This window comes from Mesoplodon bidens (genome assembly GCF_964165515.1).
Source record: "Mesoplodon bidens genome assembly, chromosome: 2".
In the NCBI taxonomy this organism is placed as follows: Eukaryota; Metazoa; Chordata; class Mammalia; order Artiodactyla; family Ziphiidae; genus Mesoplodon; species Mesoplodon bidens.
Genome location: NC_138177.1, coordinates 71,158,710 through 71,177,193, shown reverse-complemented (window position 1 = coordinate 71,177,193; position 18,484 = coordinate 71,158,710). Strand labels below are relative to the sequence as shown.

Genomic DNA, 18,484 nt, shown 5'->3' with positions numbered 1-18,484 from the left:
AAAATTTTATTAGTTTTTAAGTTTAAATCATTTAAGACTATTAATTTTCCCTTTAAGCACAGCTTTGGCTATATCCTGTAAGTTTGTTTTTGTTTTTAATTGAAATATAGTTGATTTACAATGTTGTGTTAGCTTCTTAGTTTCTGGTGTACAGCAAAGCGATAAAGTTATACATATATATATATACTCTTTTTCATATTCTTTTCCATTGTGATTTATCGCAGGGTATTGAATATAGTTTCCTGTGCTGTACAGTAGGACCTTGTTGCTTATCCATTCTATATATAATAGTTTGTTTCTGCTAACCCCAAACTCCCAATCCTTCCCTTCTGGAGTGACATTGCTAAGGGTTGTGCTTTAAGGTAATGGCCCCCCTTATAATAAGGGTTAAGTAAGCCTAACTCTATATTTCCATTCATGTGAACCTTATTCAACTTCACCCTTAAACCTACTATGATGTTCAATAACCTTAATGCAACTTCAGCCCATAATCTTAGCTGCCAGCTTGAATGCAAACATATACCACAATTCTCACAGCCAGACCTGATACTAAATAGATCTAATGATGGGTGGTTTTAGGTCTTCGAAGAAGCACTAGGGAATGCTAAAGATCATGAGACTGTGGACTTGGGAGTAGGATCCAAGGGAACTAAACCCAAGGGCCAAAGGAAGATGAGAGACTCTCTCCTTCGCATCCCCACCTTCTGCTCACTGTAGTCTCTGATTTTCAGATACCTACAGGAGACCAGAGCTACATAATGATCAGAGCTGTGTGGACATAAGGGGTGCCTTTGCTGATAAAAGCACTTGGAATGGGCCTGGGGTACAGGGGTGGGAAAGTAGGAGTTAGCAAGAATCCTGGCCTAAGAGGCAAGAGGCCTGCCTGGGTTCTGATGCCAGTCTTACTCTGACTATGACTTACTTTGTGACAGATCATTTCACCATCTCAAGGGGGAATGGACCTCATGTTGTCTGAGGCTTCATCTAGTTCTGGAGCTTGATGTTTGAGTCATTCGTTGACATTACTTTCCATTTTTTCCTAATTAAATCTATTCCCCACTCTCCCCTCCTCCATACCCACTCCCCACCTCCCTGCCCCTGTCCAGGGCCCCTGAGTGCTGACTCTCTCCTCTCTTTCTCTGAGCTGATCTCCTCAACTGGGCTGCTCATTTGAAGCAGGAATCTTCCAATCCCTGTGAGCTGAGGCAATGAAATCCTCATTAAACCTAATAAGAGGTAACTGGTCCATTTAGCACAAATTGTCTCCCCATGTTGGGATGTGAAGTACTGAGAAAGAGGGGGATGAAATGGGTGGGAAGGAATGGACCACAGTTGCTCACAGGCAAGGCTGGTACGTGGTAAACACACCCTGGGAGCCTGCCTTTGCCAAGGTCATTCTTTCTACTCCCCTGCCTCAGAGCAGCTTCAGCCTATCCAAACCTCTCCCCAGATATTTTGGACACTCATCCTCAGTAGACAGTCCCTTCTGGGGTCTGGCCTTTAGTCCTTTGCTTCAATAGCAGCACTGCTCCCTCAGATATCCTCTGACACCCAAGCCCCATCCAAGGAGCCTGATTCCTTGGTCCACCATCTCCCAAGGGACCTGCTGCTCTTCTTTCTGCCCCTCCTACCACCCCTCACAGTACAGATTTGAATCTCTCCCCATTGCCATTAAGAGAATCTGTCTCTACTCTGATCCTCATACATCTCAAAAGCTGGGCATCTTAAGGAAGAGGAGAACAAGAAAAAACAGACTTGTGTAGCAGCAGGAAAGCCAAAGGCCTGATACGTGAAAGAAATTACGCAGCCACCTGGGCTATAAGACACAAAAGTGGAGGAGGAATGAAGACAAGCCTCTTTGCTGCGAGGACTTTAGAAGAAAGGGTGCCTCTCTCACTGCTCTGGGCTGCAGTCTCTGCAGCAGGGGGAGGGACAGGGTGACCTCTGGCAGCCCCTCGCTCTCGGGGACTCAGGGTTTCCTTTATGGTCAGGATTATTTTCCAGGCTGAAAATCAGGATCTTGGCCTTTCCCTTTTGTGTCTCTGGTAAGCAGCAGGAACACAATCCTCCGCCCCCTCTAGGGGGAAAAAGGACAATTTATCAAATTGTTCTGCTGTTCTTAGCCCTCATTGAGACAAAGAATCCATTTCCATCTCTCAGGGTGGCTTCTCCTGCTGGTGGTCATAAATTGCCTTGCTGCTCATTCCCTGACCTCTTGATCTCTTTGCTTTTGTGCTCAAAACGTTATTAATATTTCTCTTAACTCCATATACAACCTTTGGCTGCTTCTCTCCTTCCTTCAGGGTGAAGTGGCATCCTTAGGGATTACTCTCTCTACCTCCACGCCCCGCACACTTCTCTCTGGGCAGGGCCCTGTGCATGGGGATGAAGACTAATCCAGCAGCCAGACCCGGCTAGCTTATTGGGTGCTCAGCACTGTTCTAAAAGCTGTATGGATATTGACCCATTTAATCCTCACAACCACCCCATAAAGTAAGTACTATTATTATCTCCATTTTCAGATCAAGAAATCAAGGATTAGAGAGGGGAGGTAAATAGGCTGCCCAAGGTCACACAGAAAGTAAGGGGCAGAACCTGGATTAGGATCCCCTCGGGCTCATCTCCACGCTCATGTACCTTGCTTTCCACTAGTCTGCTGCTTCTCTGATGGGGAGAGGGTACCCAGCTTCTTCCTTGCCCTCGGGGAGCTCCAGACTGAGAGCACATGCATAGCTCTTGCCCCAAAGGAGCCCCAAGTTAGATGGGGAGGGAGATATCCTGTCCTGGGGAGATATGTCTAGTCTGATGGAAAAGACACAGACTTTGTTTCTGGGAGCATACATCGGATACTGGGGACTCAGCCCCAGGATGCCCCCAGTTTGATGAGAGCTATGTGATTAAACTCGAGTAGACTCAGATAATCCAATTAGAATTGTGAACAGTCATTTGAGAGAGATGAGATGGAGGAAAGTTAAGAGAGCTTAATTGGGGTTCTCCCCAGAAGGAGGGGAGGGCAAAGCAGGATTGGCAATAAGCGGAACTGCTGGTAGAGGGAAGAGGGCACAGCAGGCACCTCATGGTGTGTGCCCTTGCTGAGGGTAATGCCTGGAAAGCAGGGGTTTGCTTAGCTCAGTGATTCTCAACCCTGGCTGCCCATCAGAATTACCTGGGGAGGTGTTTTAAAATCCTGATGCTTGGGGCTTCACCCAAGAACAATTAATCTTTGGGAGTGAGGCCAAGGCACTGGTGATTTTTAAAAGCCTCTCAGGAGATCCTAATACACAGCTGGTGTTGGGGACCCCTAGCTGGAGTTAGGGTCTTAAGCTCTGGCATGTGGGATATTGACTGGCTTTTATGGAGGGGATTCTGGAGAATTGTGTTTGCTATGAACAGAGCTGGTAGGAACTGGAGATTAAAAGCAGGGAGGGGGGCTTCCCTGGTGGCACAGTGGTTGAGTCCGCCTGCCGAAGCAGGGGACACGGGTTCGTGCCCCGGTCCGGGAAGATCCCACATGCCGTGGAGCGGCTGGGCCTGTGAGCCATGGCCGCTGAGCCTGTGCGTCCAGAGCCTGTGCTCTGCAACAGAGAGGCCACAACAGTGAGAGGTCCTCGTATGGCAAAAAAAAAAAAAAGGCAGGGAAGGGGAAAGGAAAGTTAAGGGACCACGAGAGGGAAGTGAGATTACTGCTTTGGCTGTTAAGGATCTGGAGAAATTTGGCTTCTCTGTTGCTAGGGTTTCTAGGTGAGATAAGAGGCCAAGGGGGAGGAAAAGCTTTGATAAGCCAGTCCCTCCTCACACTGAGAATCACCATCAAACCTGAATAGCAGATAGCAGAAGCCGGAAGGTGGGCAAGAAGCACTCACTAAGCTAAGAATATTCTCTTCCCTCTCTCTGGACTTTTTCTTCTAAACATTTTCCTACATCATATCACCATGGGCCTCCTGTCCATGCAGAATGAAAAGGGGAAAAGGCTGTCTCACTGATACTGCAAGAACATCCCTACCTCAGGACACTTGTATTTGCTGTTTCCACCTACCTGATATATTCTCCTCTCAGATGCCCAAACATCAGAGTCTATCAGTTCCTGCAGGTTTCTGCTTAAATATTACTTTAGCAGAGCAGCTTTCCCAGTAAGAGTAGCAATTTCTCCTTCCCTTCCACTCTCTATTCATTGTGTCCTGCTTTATTTGTCTCTCAGAGCATTTACTACAACCTGGTGTATTCTATGATTTTTCTACTGCCTCTTCCTGCTCTGCAGAATGGAACACTCTGAAGGAGGGACTTTGTTAAAAAAAATTTTTTTTTTCATTGTTATATCTCCAAGGCCTAGAATTTTGACTGGAACATAAGCAGACCCTTAAGAAATATCTGTGGAATGCAAGATTAATGGATGAGTAAATGAAAAGCCCTTGTGTGTCTGCACGTTGGTGTGTGGCTGTTTGTATGTGTTTGTGATTATATTCCTATTTCTCTGGGTTAGGTATGCTCTTTATTTTTAAACTGTGTGTTTGCCTGTGCACATGTGTTTTTGAACATATGGAAGACTCTCTGGGTCTATGCATAGTGTGCTTCTGTATGTGAGTTTGTGTGTGTTTCTGCCTGTGTTTCTGTGTCTTCTGTAGGTGGATGTGTCTGGACCCTTCAGCCTGGTGTCAAGATTTGTGGAAGAAAGAGGCGTTGTAACTGCCTCGCACCAGCAGAGGGCACCAAAGAGCCACGTGCCTTTGCTCAAGGCCCGAAATCCAGAAATCTTGGCGGGTAGTTAGGGACTCAGGAGACTTAGGATCCGGGAGGAAAGAAGTGGAGACCTCTCTGGACCAATACAGTGCTGTAAAGTTGTGCAATTCCTGTGCAGTTTCTGATATTTCTCCTCAACTCATTCCCTAGAACCCAGAGGTCGAGGCACCCCCAATCCTGTGAGCAGAAGCATCCGGTTAGGGGCTGGGAGAGAGACTGGTTGTCAAGCTGGGCTCTTTAAGAAAGAGGAGAACCCCGTCAATCTCCAGGAATTCCTTCCCCTCCCAGTACCCAGACCCCTCAACCTCAAAGGATCTGAAACACTGTGCTTGGAGATCCTCCTGTGGCTGCCCTCTCCTGGGCCTTTGGAAGCCCTCTAGTTGACTATTTCCTGGATGGGTAGATAGATGCCCAAGATGAACAAAGGAAGGAGTCAACTGCGCCTCTCCCCCACCAGCTGAGGACTCCAACACAGCCTGGTGTCACTGTGTGCTGGGTGAGGCCCCCCTGGCAGGGGCCTCAGTCCAGTCCAGGAAGCAGCTGGAATTCTTCAGCTTTGGGTTTTGTAGGTGGGAAGAGAAGTGTATCCGTCCTCACCTCCAGCATTCATCAATTGAGAATTCCCACTTTGGGTGATGGAGGGGTTAGATTCTGGGTGTAGAATTAACAAGAAAAAAAAAAAAAGGATTTTATCCTTTTTGATTCCATGAACAGCCACCTGCCCACCCCCTCCTCTCCCACACACGCTTACACATACCCAAATACACCCAAACACTCACACACCCTTCCCCACCAGTCATCCCCTGGGCTAAAGGCTTGTCCTCAGCCCATGCCCCGCCTCCCCCCAGTCTACTGCCTAGTTCCGTAGCCCGGGACCAGGGCTGTATATATAAATGAGAGGGAGGTGCGGGGGGCAGGGGTGCAGCCGTCCCAGCTCCAGCGCCCCCTTCTGTCACGTTAGTCACCCCCTTTGCCCTCCACCGCTTTCTCTCTTGGCGCTCCGTCCATCTCAGTTCCAGCGAGGGGTGTGTGAGTGTGTGTGTGTGTGTGCGCGCGCGCGTGTGCGCGCGCAGTGGGGGGGGCAGGGGGAGGGCTGTGGAGGGAGGCGCCGTCGGAGGGAGAGTAGACGTCAGGAGGAGGGACTGAGGAGGGAGACAGAGGGAAGGAAGAGAAGTGGGGAGAAAGGGAGAGCAGAGATCAAAAGAGACCCAGAGAGATAAAGCTTGAGGCGAGAAATAGTAAAAGGCGGGGGGCGGGGAGGGGGGGAGGAAGGAGGGGTGGAGAAGAGGGAAAGGGAGAGAGTGAGAGAGAGCGAGCGAGCGAGCGAGCGACGGGACCGGGAGGAAAGAGAAATAAAGAGGAGCGGAGGGAAGGGAAGTGAGTTTGCGCGCGTGAGTGAGTGTGCGTGTGCGTGTGAGTGTGCAGGGGCGGGCGCGGGCGGGCGGGGGGCGGGCTCCCGGGCTCCCCTCCTCCCCAGCCCGCTCGTCTCGCTCGCTCGCCAACTCCGGGCCCCAGCCGCGGGCGGGCGGACGGCGGGCGGACAGCATGCTGAGCCTCCTCGTTTGGATCCTCACTCTCTCCGATACTTTCTCCCAAGGTAAGGGCCCCCCCGCCCACCCCGACCCCCGGCATCCCAGGGAACACTGGGGGGCTCGGCGACCCGCGGCCGGTCCCCCGGGGTCCGGACGCCACGAGGCGGGGGCTGGGTCCCGGCGCGGAGCCCTGGGGGAGGGGGCGCGGAGTAACGGGGGCTGGCGAGGAGGAGTTTGCCGTTGATTTGCCCAAGTTGTTTCCTCCGGCTGCGCGGGAGACCGGTGAATCGGGGCCGCGAGGGCCGGGGGTCGGAGTGAAAAAGGGATCCGAACGCTCAAAGTCTTTTCCGGAGCCTCTGGCAGCCCTACCTACCTCCACCCTCCGAGGCCGGGAGTCAGGACGCCCGGGTCCTGGCCGGGGGAAGGCTGGGAAGAGAGTGGGATTTCAGATTCGGGGGTGGGAGGTGCGCGGAAAGCTGGGGGCCCAGGCTCCGGAAGATGCAGCTAAGGGAATCCCCGTCCTCCTTCCAGCCCAGCCCCTGGGAGGGCTGAGTCTGAGCGGCGGCTCCAGACTGCCTGGGGCTGCCCCCTTCAAAGGAAGGGAGCGGTGCCTCGGGGCCTCTGGTGGGGATTCGAACCCCTGCCCGCGGAGGCTCCGGGTCGGGAGTGGAGTTCCAAAGGCAGCTTCGGGCCCGCTAGATATGGAAGGGGCCACTTGCGGGCGGGGCTCACACCCACGGGGGGAGTCAGGAAAGTGTTGATGTCCGGGCTTATTTGGGACTGGCAGGGGAAAGGCTGGGAGATGAGGGAGAGGCTGAGAGAGAGATGAGGATGTTAGTGTATCCTGAGGCTGGGCTGGGGGGCGGCGGGGGAACTGAAGAAACCAAGGGCCCAGACTTCAGCCCCGACTGGGGTCTGTGGGAGTGGATTCTTGTCTCCTGGGTCGGACTGTAAGGAAGATTTAATCCTGCTGAGCAAGCTACCCCCCCCCCGCAAATGGAGCTGACACACAGTTGTTGACATACAAACACCAAAACCCAGCCTTAGACACTGAGACAGACTATTCACCTACTGAGACAGACATACCCGCGAGCATCCCCCACACGGAGACAGACACATATACACAAAGACACTGACACATCTGAGGAAGACAGATTCCTCCCCCGTATCGGCACATGCGTGCACGTTCATGCACCCAAACATAACAAAACTCACAGACACAGTACATGTATGAGGCGGGCATTTACAAGGACACAACACGCGCGCACACACACACACACACACACTGAAACCCTTCCAGGGATACCAACCCTCCAGCAAACAAAGGAACTTGAACAGATATTCATATAGGCAGACACTTAACGGAGATGTACAGACAACAAAATGGAGGAGGTGGTCTCCTTTTTTGCGGGGGGGGGGGTTAGGGAATCTGGGAAGGGGGAAGTTAGCTTGGACAGAGCACCCTCAGGCATTGCCCTGCTCTCAGTTCCCTTCCGGGCCCGGTGCGTGTGTGTTTAGGGGTGGGGTGTTATGCTGGACCCCTCCCCTCCAATCCTGGCCAGGCACCTCCCTGGCTCCAAAGCCAAAGCCTGGCTGAGTTGCTGGGGGCGGATCTGTCGATCCATCATTCCCCATAGGGCATCCATGCCCCCCTGCCCCCCCCCCACTTAGGATTTGGGAAGGGCGCACATCCGTGGTGTGAGAAGTGGTGCTGGGGGAAAGGAGGCCTGGCCCTGGGGTTGGCAGGCCAAGCCAGCCACTTGGCAGAAAGTTGGGAAGATGACTTAAGTTCTGACTTTGTTCAGCCGGGCTGCTAGAGAAGGGGGAGATGAGGGAGGGCCCACGGTGGTGGGGGAGGGGTCAGCTAGGTCTGTACTGATATGTGTTGGGCGCAAGCTTCTGTCTGCCCCTTTCCCCGCAGCCCTCATGTGTCAGCAACGTGGATACAAACGAGCTTCAAGGAACAAAAGCTGCAGTTAGCAAACAGGAGAGGCATGTGGATTGAATTGGGACAGAAACGGTCCGAGAGAAGTGTGTTGTGTGCCTTTCTCCCTTTGGAAAGGGGGGGAGGGGTTAGGGGTTAGCTGAGCTCCCATCGCCCATCCTCCAGCGTGGGTGAAAGCAAGACCTGATGAAAGTGTGCAAAAGTATTTGGGATGGGGGGAGGGGTTACCAAAGGGAAATAAAAGGGAGAGGATAGAACGGAGGGGAGAGGAAGTCACTTCTGAGTGTTCCTAGGGAGCTGAGCAAGGACTGGGGAGGAGGCAGGGCGGGAAGGAGTGGGGATCTGGGGCTCTTCAGGGTGGGGGGAGGTGGCAGGACCTCTCTCTTCAGCCTCCATCCTTAGAAAGAAAGAGTTGTAGGCAGGGACTGGGCCAGTGGTAGGGGAAACCAAGCGGGGGATTGCCAGGGGTTTGAGGGGGGGGTGGGGAGAAGGTGGGAGGAGAAGGCAGTTGAATTGAGGGGAGTGGAGAGGAGAGGGGAAGGGGACGTTCAGCCTAGGCAGAGAAATAAAAATCACGTTTTAAAGAATTTCAATGGGCTTCATCAATCTTCATTTTTCACTAAATAATTTTCTGTATCTTATCTAAATGAAAACCATTATCCTTCCCCCTGTTTCCATCATGCGCTGGCTCCTCAGACTGATTGCACCGACAATTGAAATATTTATTCATTTTCTGGGAGACTTTCTCGCTCCCCAGTCTCAGGGAGGAGAAATTGAAAAAGAAAGATTATAGCTCATCAGAGCAATGTGGGATGACAGGCTGGCCCAGGGTGGGAGCTGCCCAGGGGAGGGTGGAGGTGAAGGTAGGGGGAAAATATGTCCCCCCAGCCCCCAGAGTCCCCTGGGCATCCCTGCCACTGCTTGGCAGGGCGGTGAGGAGTGAAGGGAAGAGGTCCTCCTAAATTCCCAGTATTCAGCTGCCGAGTACAGCTACATCCTGCCAGAGAACAAGAGTCTGGAAAAAAGAGTAGCTGGGAATGGACTCTCTCCTCCCTGTGCACCCCCACCCCATGTCCCGCCCTTCTAGCCCAAAGCAGGATCTTGAGGTTGGGGAAGAGGCAGGGGGCGACATGGCAGAAATCAGGATACCAGGTCTCTCTCCTTGACCTTTTTTGTTTTATATATAAATGTATTTATTTTATTTATTTATTTTTGGCTGCGTTGGGTCTTCGTTGCTGCGTGCGGGCTTTCTCTAGTTGCGGCGAGCGGGGGCTGCTCTTTGTTGCAGTGCGCGGTCTTCTCATTGCAGTGGCTTCTCTTGTTGCGGAGCACGGGCTCTAGGTGCGTGGGCTTCAGCAGTTGTGGCTCGCGGGCTCCAGTGCGCAGGCTCAGTAGTTGTTGCGCATGGGCTTAGTTGCTCCGTGGCATCTTCCCGTACCAGGGCTCGAACCCATGTCCCCTGCGTTGGCAGGCGGATTCTTAACCATTGCGCCACCAGGGAAGCCCTTCTTGACCTTCTTGATTGGACTTCGGCTCAGGCCCAAAGGGAGGGTGTGAACCCAGTATTTAGTGCCTGGAATTACGTCTGGCTAAGCTCTGGACCCCAGAAGACCCTGGATCAGGAGGCGGAGGCATCTAGGCCCTCCCACCTTCTGCTGGCTCCATGGTTGGTGGTCTTGCTCTGCCTTTGGTTCTCTGATGGGGTGAGGATGAGGAAGCCCAGCCTTGTCCCTTGCTCTCACCCCCTTGACTGGAGAACCGAGTGCTCTGATGGAAGCTCTTGCAGACCCTCTTTACATCCTCGGGGATCAAGTCTTAATTTCTCTTTTATCCTTTCCGTTTCTGACACAGTGCTACACACTCGCTTGGTAAGTGCCCTTAAATATCTGATCAATTGATTGATTTGATGAGAGTGCTACGATGTTGGAAGAAGGCAGTATTAAAGGGTGCTTAAATCACAGACTCCCGTCCAGCTCCCTGGCTAAACCCCCTCCCTCTTGGCCACTGGGTAGTTGTGTTGGCTTAAACAAGGTATGTGCCTTCTCTGTGCCTCAGTTTGCTCATCTGTAAAGTAAGGTTAGGAATAACGTTTCATAGGGTGTCGATGGCAGTTAAATATGTTAATCCGTGTAAGGTGCATGGAACAGTGTCTGGCACAGAGAGGTGTGCTCAGTAAGTGCTTCTGTTATGACTTTGTGGCTGGACATATGAAGCCGAGTTGTTTGCTCTCTTTCCAGCTCTCCTTTAAGATTCTCTTTTTGTTTTCTTGCTCCAGTTGCCCAGATTTTTTGTCCTGGGCTTCAGTACCTCTGCTTTGTATCTCTCATGGAGAGAACTGGGTTGCAGAGGATCCAGAAGGGGAAGCTGACCAGCCTTCCCCTGGTTGGAGACCTCAGGAAAGCTCTGGAGAAGGAGAGGACCAAGTGGAAGAGGTCGGCATTCTAGTGAGAAGGAGCTAGAGCTCTTGTGAGAGATGAGGAGCACTAGCCCCGAGGTGGCAGCATTTCAGAGTCTGGACGTAATACGGATCATTTATTGAGCCCCTGTGCTAACTACTTCACGTGCATTATCTAATTTCATCTGTACAACAGCCCCCTGAGATTGGCTCTGTAATTATCCCCATTTCATGGATGAGAACTCGCGGTTTAGGCAGGCTAGGTATCTCTCGATGGTAGCTGGGGGAACCAACCCACCTCAAATCCTGCACCCCTCCCCTTTGCCTGGGATCCCCCACGACAGCAGGGACAGATGCTGGGCTAGGACAGGGTCTTTCCTGATCCAGAGCCAAAGGAGAACTAAGAGGAAAAGGGAATGAGTGCTCATAAATGGAAACTCACTCAAATGTTTAAAATCATCCTTTATTCTGAGATTCTGTCCTTCTACATTTCTGGGTGTTGAATGGTTTTTCTTTGATGGTATGACAGTGCCCATAAATGACTTTTTACAAAAGCCCTTTACTTGGCAAATCTAAACGTTTGCAACCTGTGTTTGTTTCTAACATTAGACACAGCGTTACAGGTCCATGAGCTACAAACTTGGGCACTACCCCCGTACCATGCAAGGCTGACTCCTGGAGAATCGTGGCAAGGCAAGAGGTGGAGTGCTGAGTGGGGGCCTGGGGAGAAAACCAGGACAGTCAGCTTCCAATTCAGCGCAGTCCCTGGCAGACACAGAGGCTGGGATCTGGTGTTCCCATCTGCTTTGGGAAGCCCTGCCTGCCCTAGAGTGGGGCAGAGTGACTGTAGGAGGTGGACTCCCTACCAAAGCATCAAAATTACTTCTTCTTGAATCCCTACTGTGTGCTCTTCACATTCATCATTCTTTATTCCTCTTAACAAAGACCTTGTGAAGATAGCATTACGCCTATTTTATAGATGAGGAGACAAAAGCTGAGTTTAATTAACTTGCTTAAGGCCATCCCTGGGGTATTAGATCCCAGATTTAAACTCTTTGTCTTACTACAAAGCCAGGCTGCCTCCATGTCAGAGCCACCTGTGCCAGTGGCTCCTTTCAGTTGAGGCAGCTGTGGAGGGGAGAAGAGGCCTTCTTCCTTCTCCTCTTCCCCACGGTGATGGACAGGCTCCTCCTGGCGCCTTGCTCAGCCTTCTCCCCCAGGGCTCAGCCCATCATACCTAGCGCATATCCATCTTGCTGCCTTGCTCTGATGGTCATCTGTTTTATCCAGTGGGGATGGGAACTCCTCATCTGTCAGGAGAAGGAGGTGAGTAAAGCCCCCTTTCTTCCCACCTGTAGAGTCTTTTTAACTTTGTACTTCCGTAGTACTTTCCAATTTTAGCAACTTTTCCACATGTACAATCTCATTTAATAGAGATATTGTGATCGTCCTGTGATACAGACAGTGGAGTTATTACTTCTCCATTTAACAGGTGAGAAAACAGTCCTAGAGAGTTGAAATGACTTGCTAAGGGGGAGGTTGGGCTGGAGGGAAGGGATGGGGGCAAATTCCTCCGTCACCCCAATTTTGGGGGACTGTTTCCAGCTAAGGGTAGGGAAATTTCCTCTCCATGCGTCCAGGGCTGAGAAAGCTGTGCTCCTTCCCGACCTACCACCTCCTGCCTGGTTTCTTTTCAAGGCCTCCAGACCACTTTACTTGGCCATGTCCTGGAGGATGCTTTGACCTGGAAAGGGCTGGTGTAGGGGGTGGAGGAGGCAGTGGTCAGCAGTGGAGGAGAAAGAGGCTGCCATGTCCTTGGTCCTCGATGCTGAAATGCAGCATCAAGGAGAGGCTGTCTCAGGAGTCAGGAAACAGAATGAGTTCATTCCAAGTGAGAGAGAAGGCCGTTCACTTTTGTGGAGGACGTGCTTTGTGTTTCATGTGCATTAGTAACTCATTTAATACCAACGATAATCTATTAAATGCAGGAGTCATTATCCCCATTTTGTGGGTGGACAAAGAGAGACTCAAAGATGTTAAGCAGCTCGGCCAACGTGAAACACCTAAGAAGGGACAGAGCCAGGACTAGATCCCAAGCAGGGAAGTTGGAGTGGGGGGGCCGGAATGATTCCCAGAAGGAAGCCCCTGAAGATGGGCATATCCACCTCTTCCACATTGCTGCTGCATGCAAGTCTCACTGCACAGTGTGTGTGCCCACATGCACGCGCATAGGTTCCCACGTGGCCTCCTGTGCACTCGCACACGCAGCCATTTCTTATCCCCATATACCTATGGACAGATATCTCTGGCTTTCCCCTGGTCCTTCCGTTCACCAGAGCAACACTGCCATGTTTCTGTGTACCATTCCCCTTCCAGCTATGGCAGCCATCCTTTGAAGAGTCTTTAAAGGCACTACTTTTTGTCTTGTCTCACGTGCTCTGAAGATATACACACTACAAGGTTAAGAAAGTTAGAACGCTTGGGTTCCTCATTCTGTGACTCTGGTCTCTCTCCATCCTGCAACCCCAGCTCTTACACTTTCCCACTACTGATTCACAGACGATGCAACCTGATAGAGTTCTTTGAGCTCCCAGGATGAAAGCTGTTCTAGCTCCCAGACATTGCCAAAGATCACATTTTTCTTTTGCCATCCCACTCTCCCACACCCCCCATCAGCTCTCTCCAAACTCCCAGTTTCTCCCCCTCCACATTTAATTTCTCCAGCAACTTTTATTAACCTCTGTAGCCTCTGGGAGCTGAAGCCTCATTCCTCTCTGCCCTCCTTGAGTCCATTTAACAAAATTGGGATCATATTGAAATAAATGGGCCTTGTAACCAGCCGGCCTCCTCAGGATTAAGGGTCTTAAATCCAGGGTGGAACTCTCTAGTACTCCCTAGCAAATTCCATTAGTTTCCCAGGAGATGCTGCTGCTGCTTCATTCCTCTGGAGGTCTGGCTCTGGGAAGGTGACGGGAGAATCTTCCAGAAGGCCACGGGGACTGGGTTTTGAGGTAGGGAAGGGACAGCAGGGACCTGAGTGCTCTGTGCCTGGAAGGTAGTCCCTGGAGGCTGCCCCACTCCAGGCAAGATTAGGAATCATACATTCCTCTTCCAGACTGGCCCTTTGATGCTTTTCTTCTCTGCCCCTTATTTCCTTCTGAAGCAAAATGAGGGGTCCATCCTCACTGGAAGATGTGTGGGAAGAGAGTAAGGACTCAGTCCCTTCATCCCACAGAAATGTGTTGTGTACTTAAACTATGTGCCAGGCACCAGTGCTGCAAAAAGAATAAAATACTCTCCTTGCCTTTAAGGGTCTCACTTTGTGATTTAGGTGCAAAAATTACTTAGCTTCTGTAGGTCTCAGTTTACTCTTCCATAAAATGGGGATATTCATTTTTTTTCAAATCAGCAAATGTATATTTCTATATATAAAACATACTGGTAGGCATTATGAGGAATAAAAAAAAAAACCTCACAAAATTGTATGGTCCCTTCCCTCCAAGAAGCTAAGATGCGCATACATATGCACAGATTCCAGGTAATGCTAGGCTGGGTGTAGTTGGTGTCAGGATAGCAGTGTGCACAGTCAGAGCTGGGGAGTTTGCTGTGTGCTAAAGAGGCCAGGAAAGGCTCCATGGAGGAAGTGGGTCTAAGGATGGACAGGATGTGGCTGTGGCAGGAAGAGGGAGAGCATTACCAGACCGACTGAACTTCCCGAGTCAAGGTGTGGCTACCGGAATGTGCAGGGTCCATTGAGGCTGGTGGCAGCTGAGGATTTGGGTCAGGGCAAAATAATGGAGGTGATCCAGAACAGTAGACTGGGGCCTGACCCAAGAAGGCCTTGAAAAGCCAGGCCAGAGACTGTCCTGTAAGAAGTGGGGAGCCAGGGATTTCCGTTTTTGAAGCACAGGAAGTGTTAAAAACCTGTGTGATCCCTACCTCATTCCTCACCAAACCCTCCTCTCCTCTTAAACTCCCCTTCCGCTGCTATAGAGATCTGCAGCCCATTCAATTGGAAGAAAAAAAAAAAAAAGGTGAAATGGGCAGATGATCAGAGTTTGACCAGGCAGAAGTGAGCAGAAAACCTTAGAGAAAATCAGTTCTGCCTTGGGAAGTCTCAGATCTGTGACCCGAGTTGGGGAGGCTTTGGAATGATAAGATGTTTTTTTCTCTGTGAATCCTCAGGTGTATGATAAAGATGCCCAGAGACAGAGTTCAGTGGAGAGCCCTGCAGCTTGGTGGATACCTAGGCTCTTTGTCACATGTTCCCTGGGAACTTAGGCTGGGTCTGCACTGCCCAGAGTCTAGGGGAACCACCTGGTTCCATCAGAGGGCCAATCCGGATTTAGTCCCTGCAGGGTCAGTCCTGGGCCGTTTCCTCTGGTCAGTGGCCAGAGATGTGTGTGCACTTGGGGGTTGAGCCTAGAGAGTCTTAAAACCTCTGCAAGGAAGCCAGCTCTGGTTTTTCAAATGGAAACCTTTGAAGAAGATTCCTGCTAGGGTGGTGAGTGCCTGTGTCCAACTAAGCCAGTGCGCTTTTAATGGCTGGGCTGGGCCGGGCCCTCAACTAGGCACCGGAGGTACAAAGGTAAGTGAGATTTTGGTCCCTGTCCTTGAGGCACTCTGGGGCGGGTGTGGGAGAAGGATGTATAAACACATATTGACAATACTATAAGATAAACGTTGGGAGAGAGGTATGTGAAAAATGCTGAAGTCTAGCTGTCGGAGAGGGGGGAGTGGAGGAGGCAGCCTGGCAGGGGGAGGGCACAGCCACAGATGTGAGGCTCTGGGGCTGCGCTGGAGCCTCTGGAATGCAGCGCCACTCAAGATATCCCGGCTCTGGACAATCCCTGATTGTGCCCCCTGCTCCGGATGGAAGGAGCTGAGGAATCCGAAGGAGTGAGCAAGGTCCCTCCCAAGGATTATGATTTCCAGGAACAAAAGCAGTTTATGTAAAGCGCCCTTTCCCCAAATCTCCAACCTCTTGTGTCCAGTTCCCTCTTCCCCACCCCAGCTCCCACCCAATTGAGCTGATTTCTAAATTAACTTTGTCCTTGTAATCAGCTTAGCTGAGTTTTTTTTCTTCTCTTTTCTTTTCGTTTTTTTTTTTTTTTTCCCCCTCCTTCCTGAATTCTCCCAGGAACAGCCTGGGGCCCTGCTCGCTCCATTACCCAGCATTGTCAAGCCATGAGGTGCTTTTAACTGCTCTTACCATTCGACTCTCTTAACTGGGAGGTTATGAAAAGGAAGGAAGCTGAGATGGGCAGATGGGGGCAGAGAGAGAGAGAGAGAGAGAGACAAGGGAGAAGGGGAGAAGGCAGGCTGGCAGGGTGAAGCCCCAGAGAGAAGTTGGGGTTTGCTTCATCTTGATTCCCTAGTCATCCACTGGACTCCTGGGTTTTAATCCCAAACCCTGAGCAACTGACATGCTGCTCTATGCCTCAGTCCCTCCCTCCCTGGAAATCTACTAGCTTGCCCTCACTGTGAGATGGGATGGGGGGACTCCCAGAGGCCCCTGCAGCCCGCTGCCTCTTTGCCCACCTCTCCCACACACATAACTCCTGCTACCAGTGCTATCAACCCTCCAGCCTCCACCCCCAAGTCAGCTACTGCCTGGATGATGTCTGATCCTAGACTAATGTGCCTATCACCCTGCACACATCTGGGAATTCTTTCCTTACCAGGCCGTGGGTGAAGTGAGAATACAAATTCATTTTAATGTCCGTTTGAGCCAAATATAATTAGAAAGGAAAATCTGACTTGGCAAAAAAAAAAAAAAAATCTAATGCATTGCAAAGCTAAGTTAAAATGACTTCTGGATTATCTGCACTGCTGCTGCTCTCCATTTGTGCAGAAAATTGAGAGGGGAGCCTGTAAAGCCTGTATATAAGGGGTTTGGTTTGTGCATGTTGCCTTTGGTTTCATACCAGGGTCATGTCATAAGACTAGTCTCTTTCAACACACCTTTGGAGTTGGATAACCCCTCAAGTGCCCTGGGACCTCCTTACCAGAGGGCCTATGGGAAAGCCAGACTTGCCCAGAGGGGCTGCCGCCCGTGTGACCAAGACCAAGTCATTTCACTAGAGCCTCAGTTTTCTCATCTATAAAATGGAGACAGTAATACCTACCTCAGAGGGTTGCTATGAGGACTGAATGAAGGAATCTATGTTAAGAAATGGGATTTGGAACACAGCTGGTATTCAGTAAATCATATTGCACAGTGCCGGCTTTTTATAGCTCATAGTCCAAGGCAGATCTGAGGAAAGCAGACAGTAAGATGAGTGAAGAACAAATAATGGTGAAAAGACAGGTAGGTCTCTGTGAACTGTGCCAGTGTTGTTGGTAATCCCTGAATTTATGGTTTCTGGAATGCAGTGCAGTGGGACTTTTGAGATGGCAGCAAAGCCTAATGGAAAGCACCCTGCTTTAGAGTTAGGTCTGAGTCCTGGCTTTGAAGATTCAGTGGTCTCTTCATCTTCGTGAGCCACCTCAGTGTTAAATGGAGTGGTAGCAACCACAGCCACTTACCTCTTACTTGAAGCCCTGGGAAAGCATCTGGCAATGCACAGTAAGCATGACCAGAAGGTTTGTTGTGCCACAAGATTTCAACTCACTGTGTTAGAACAATGATTCTCAAACTTTAACAAGCTTATGAAGCACCTGGGGATCTAGTTAAAAAGTGCAGATTCTGATGCAGAAGATCTGGGGTCAGGTGGAGTTTTTTTAAAATTTTTTTGAAATTTTATTTATTTATTTTTTAAAACTTATTTATTTATTTATCTTATTTTTGGCTGCGTTGGGTCTCTGTTGCTGCTCACTGGCTTTCTCTACATTCGGGGAGTGGGGGCTGCTCTTTGTTGCAGTGCGTGGGCTTCTCATTGCGGTGGCTTCTCTTGCTGCGGAGCACAGGCGCTAGGCACGCGCGGGCTTCAGTAGTTGTGGCATGCGGGCTCAGTAGTTGTGGCTCACGGGCTCTAGAGCGCAGGCTCAGTAGTTGTTGCACATGGGCTTAGTTTCTCCGCGGCATGTGGGATCTTCACGGACCAGGGCTTGAACCCACGTCCCCTGCACTGGCAGGTGGATTCTTTTTTTTTTTTTTGGCTGTATGTGGGCCTCTCACTGTTGTGGCCTCTCCCGTTGCGGAGCACAGGCTCCGGACGCGCAGGCTCAGCGGCCATGGCTCACGGGCCCAGCCGCTCTGCGGCATGTGGGATCTTCCCGGACCGGGGCACGAACCCATGTCCCCTGCATCGGCAGGCAGACTCTCAACCACTGCGCCACCAGGGAAGCCCGGCAGGTGGATTCTTAACCACTGCACCACCAGGGAAGTCCTCAGGTGGAGTTTATGCATTGGCACCAAGCTCCCAGGGGACGCCGATGCTGCTGCTTCTTGGACCACACTCTGAAGTGTTAGCGGATGTGTTCTTCTAGGGAAATAGATCTTCAACATTCTAATGGGAAGCAAGAGAAAATAGAATTCGTTTACCTGAATTCGCTTTTCAGCCAGCTTAGTCGTGTAACAGAGCCCAGATGGATCGTTGATTCAGGAGTGTCGATATGTTTGTTTTAGGGAAGCAGGTTGTGGGACAGAAGAGGGGGCAGTGGGTGCCAGCGTGTCCATCTTCGGCTCCAAGCCTGACCTGACCAGCCTCCTTCTTGCCACCTCCCAAGCTCCCAGCCGCCCTTACTCCACCCCACCAAGTCTTCACTCAGGCCAACAGCTGCCAGCTGCAAAGTTGAAAAGCAACTAGCCAGTATGTTGGTAGAAACTCCTCCATGCCTGACCCAGTCAGTCATTTCCACTCAATTTTTTTTTTTTTTTTTAATGAAAAGAGTCCCCACAATCCAGCTCTCTTTTGGTGGAGTTTTGGGGGA

At 50.9% G+C, this 18,484-nt stretch overlaps 1 protein-coding gene across 2 annotated transcripts in view; it reads left to right on the top strand.

Moving 5' to 3' along the window:
- Window positions 1-6,028: 6,028 nt before the first annotated feature.
- KIRREL1 (kirre like nephrin family adhesion molecule 1) overlaps window positions 6,029-18,484 on the top strand; it is a 103,596-nt gene continuing 91,140 nt past the window's right edge. For both annotated transcript variants that reach the window (XM_081225532.1, XM_081225531.1), the window contains exon 1: window positions 6,029-6,334. In XM_081225532.1, the coding sequence (XP_081081658.1) occupies window positions 6,283-6,334 (52 nt within the window). In that variant the 5' untranslated portion in view covers window positions 6,029-6,282. The remainder of the gene's footprint in view (window positions 6,335-18,484) is intronic.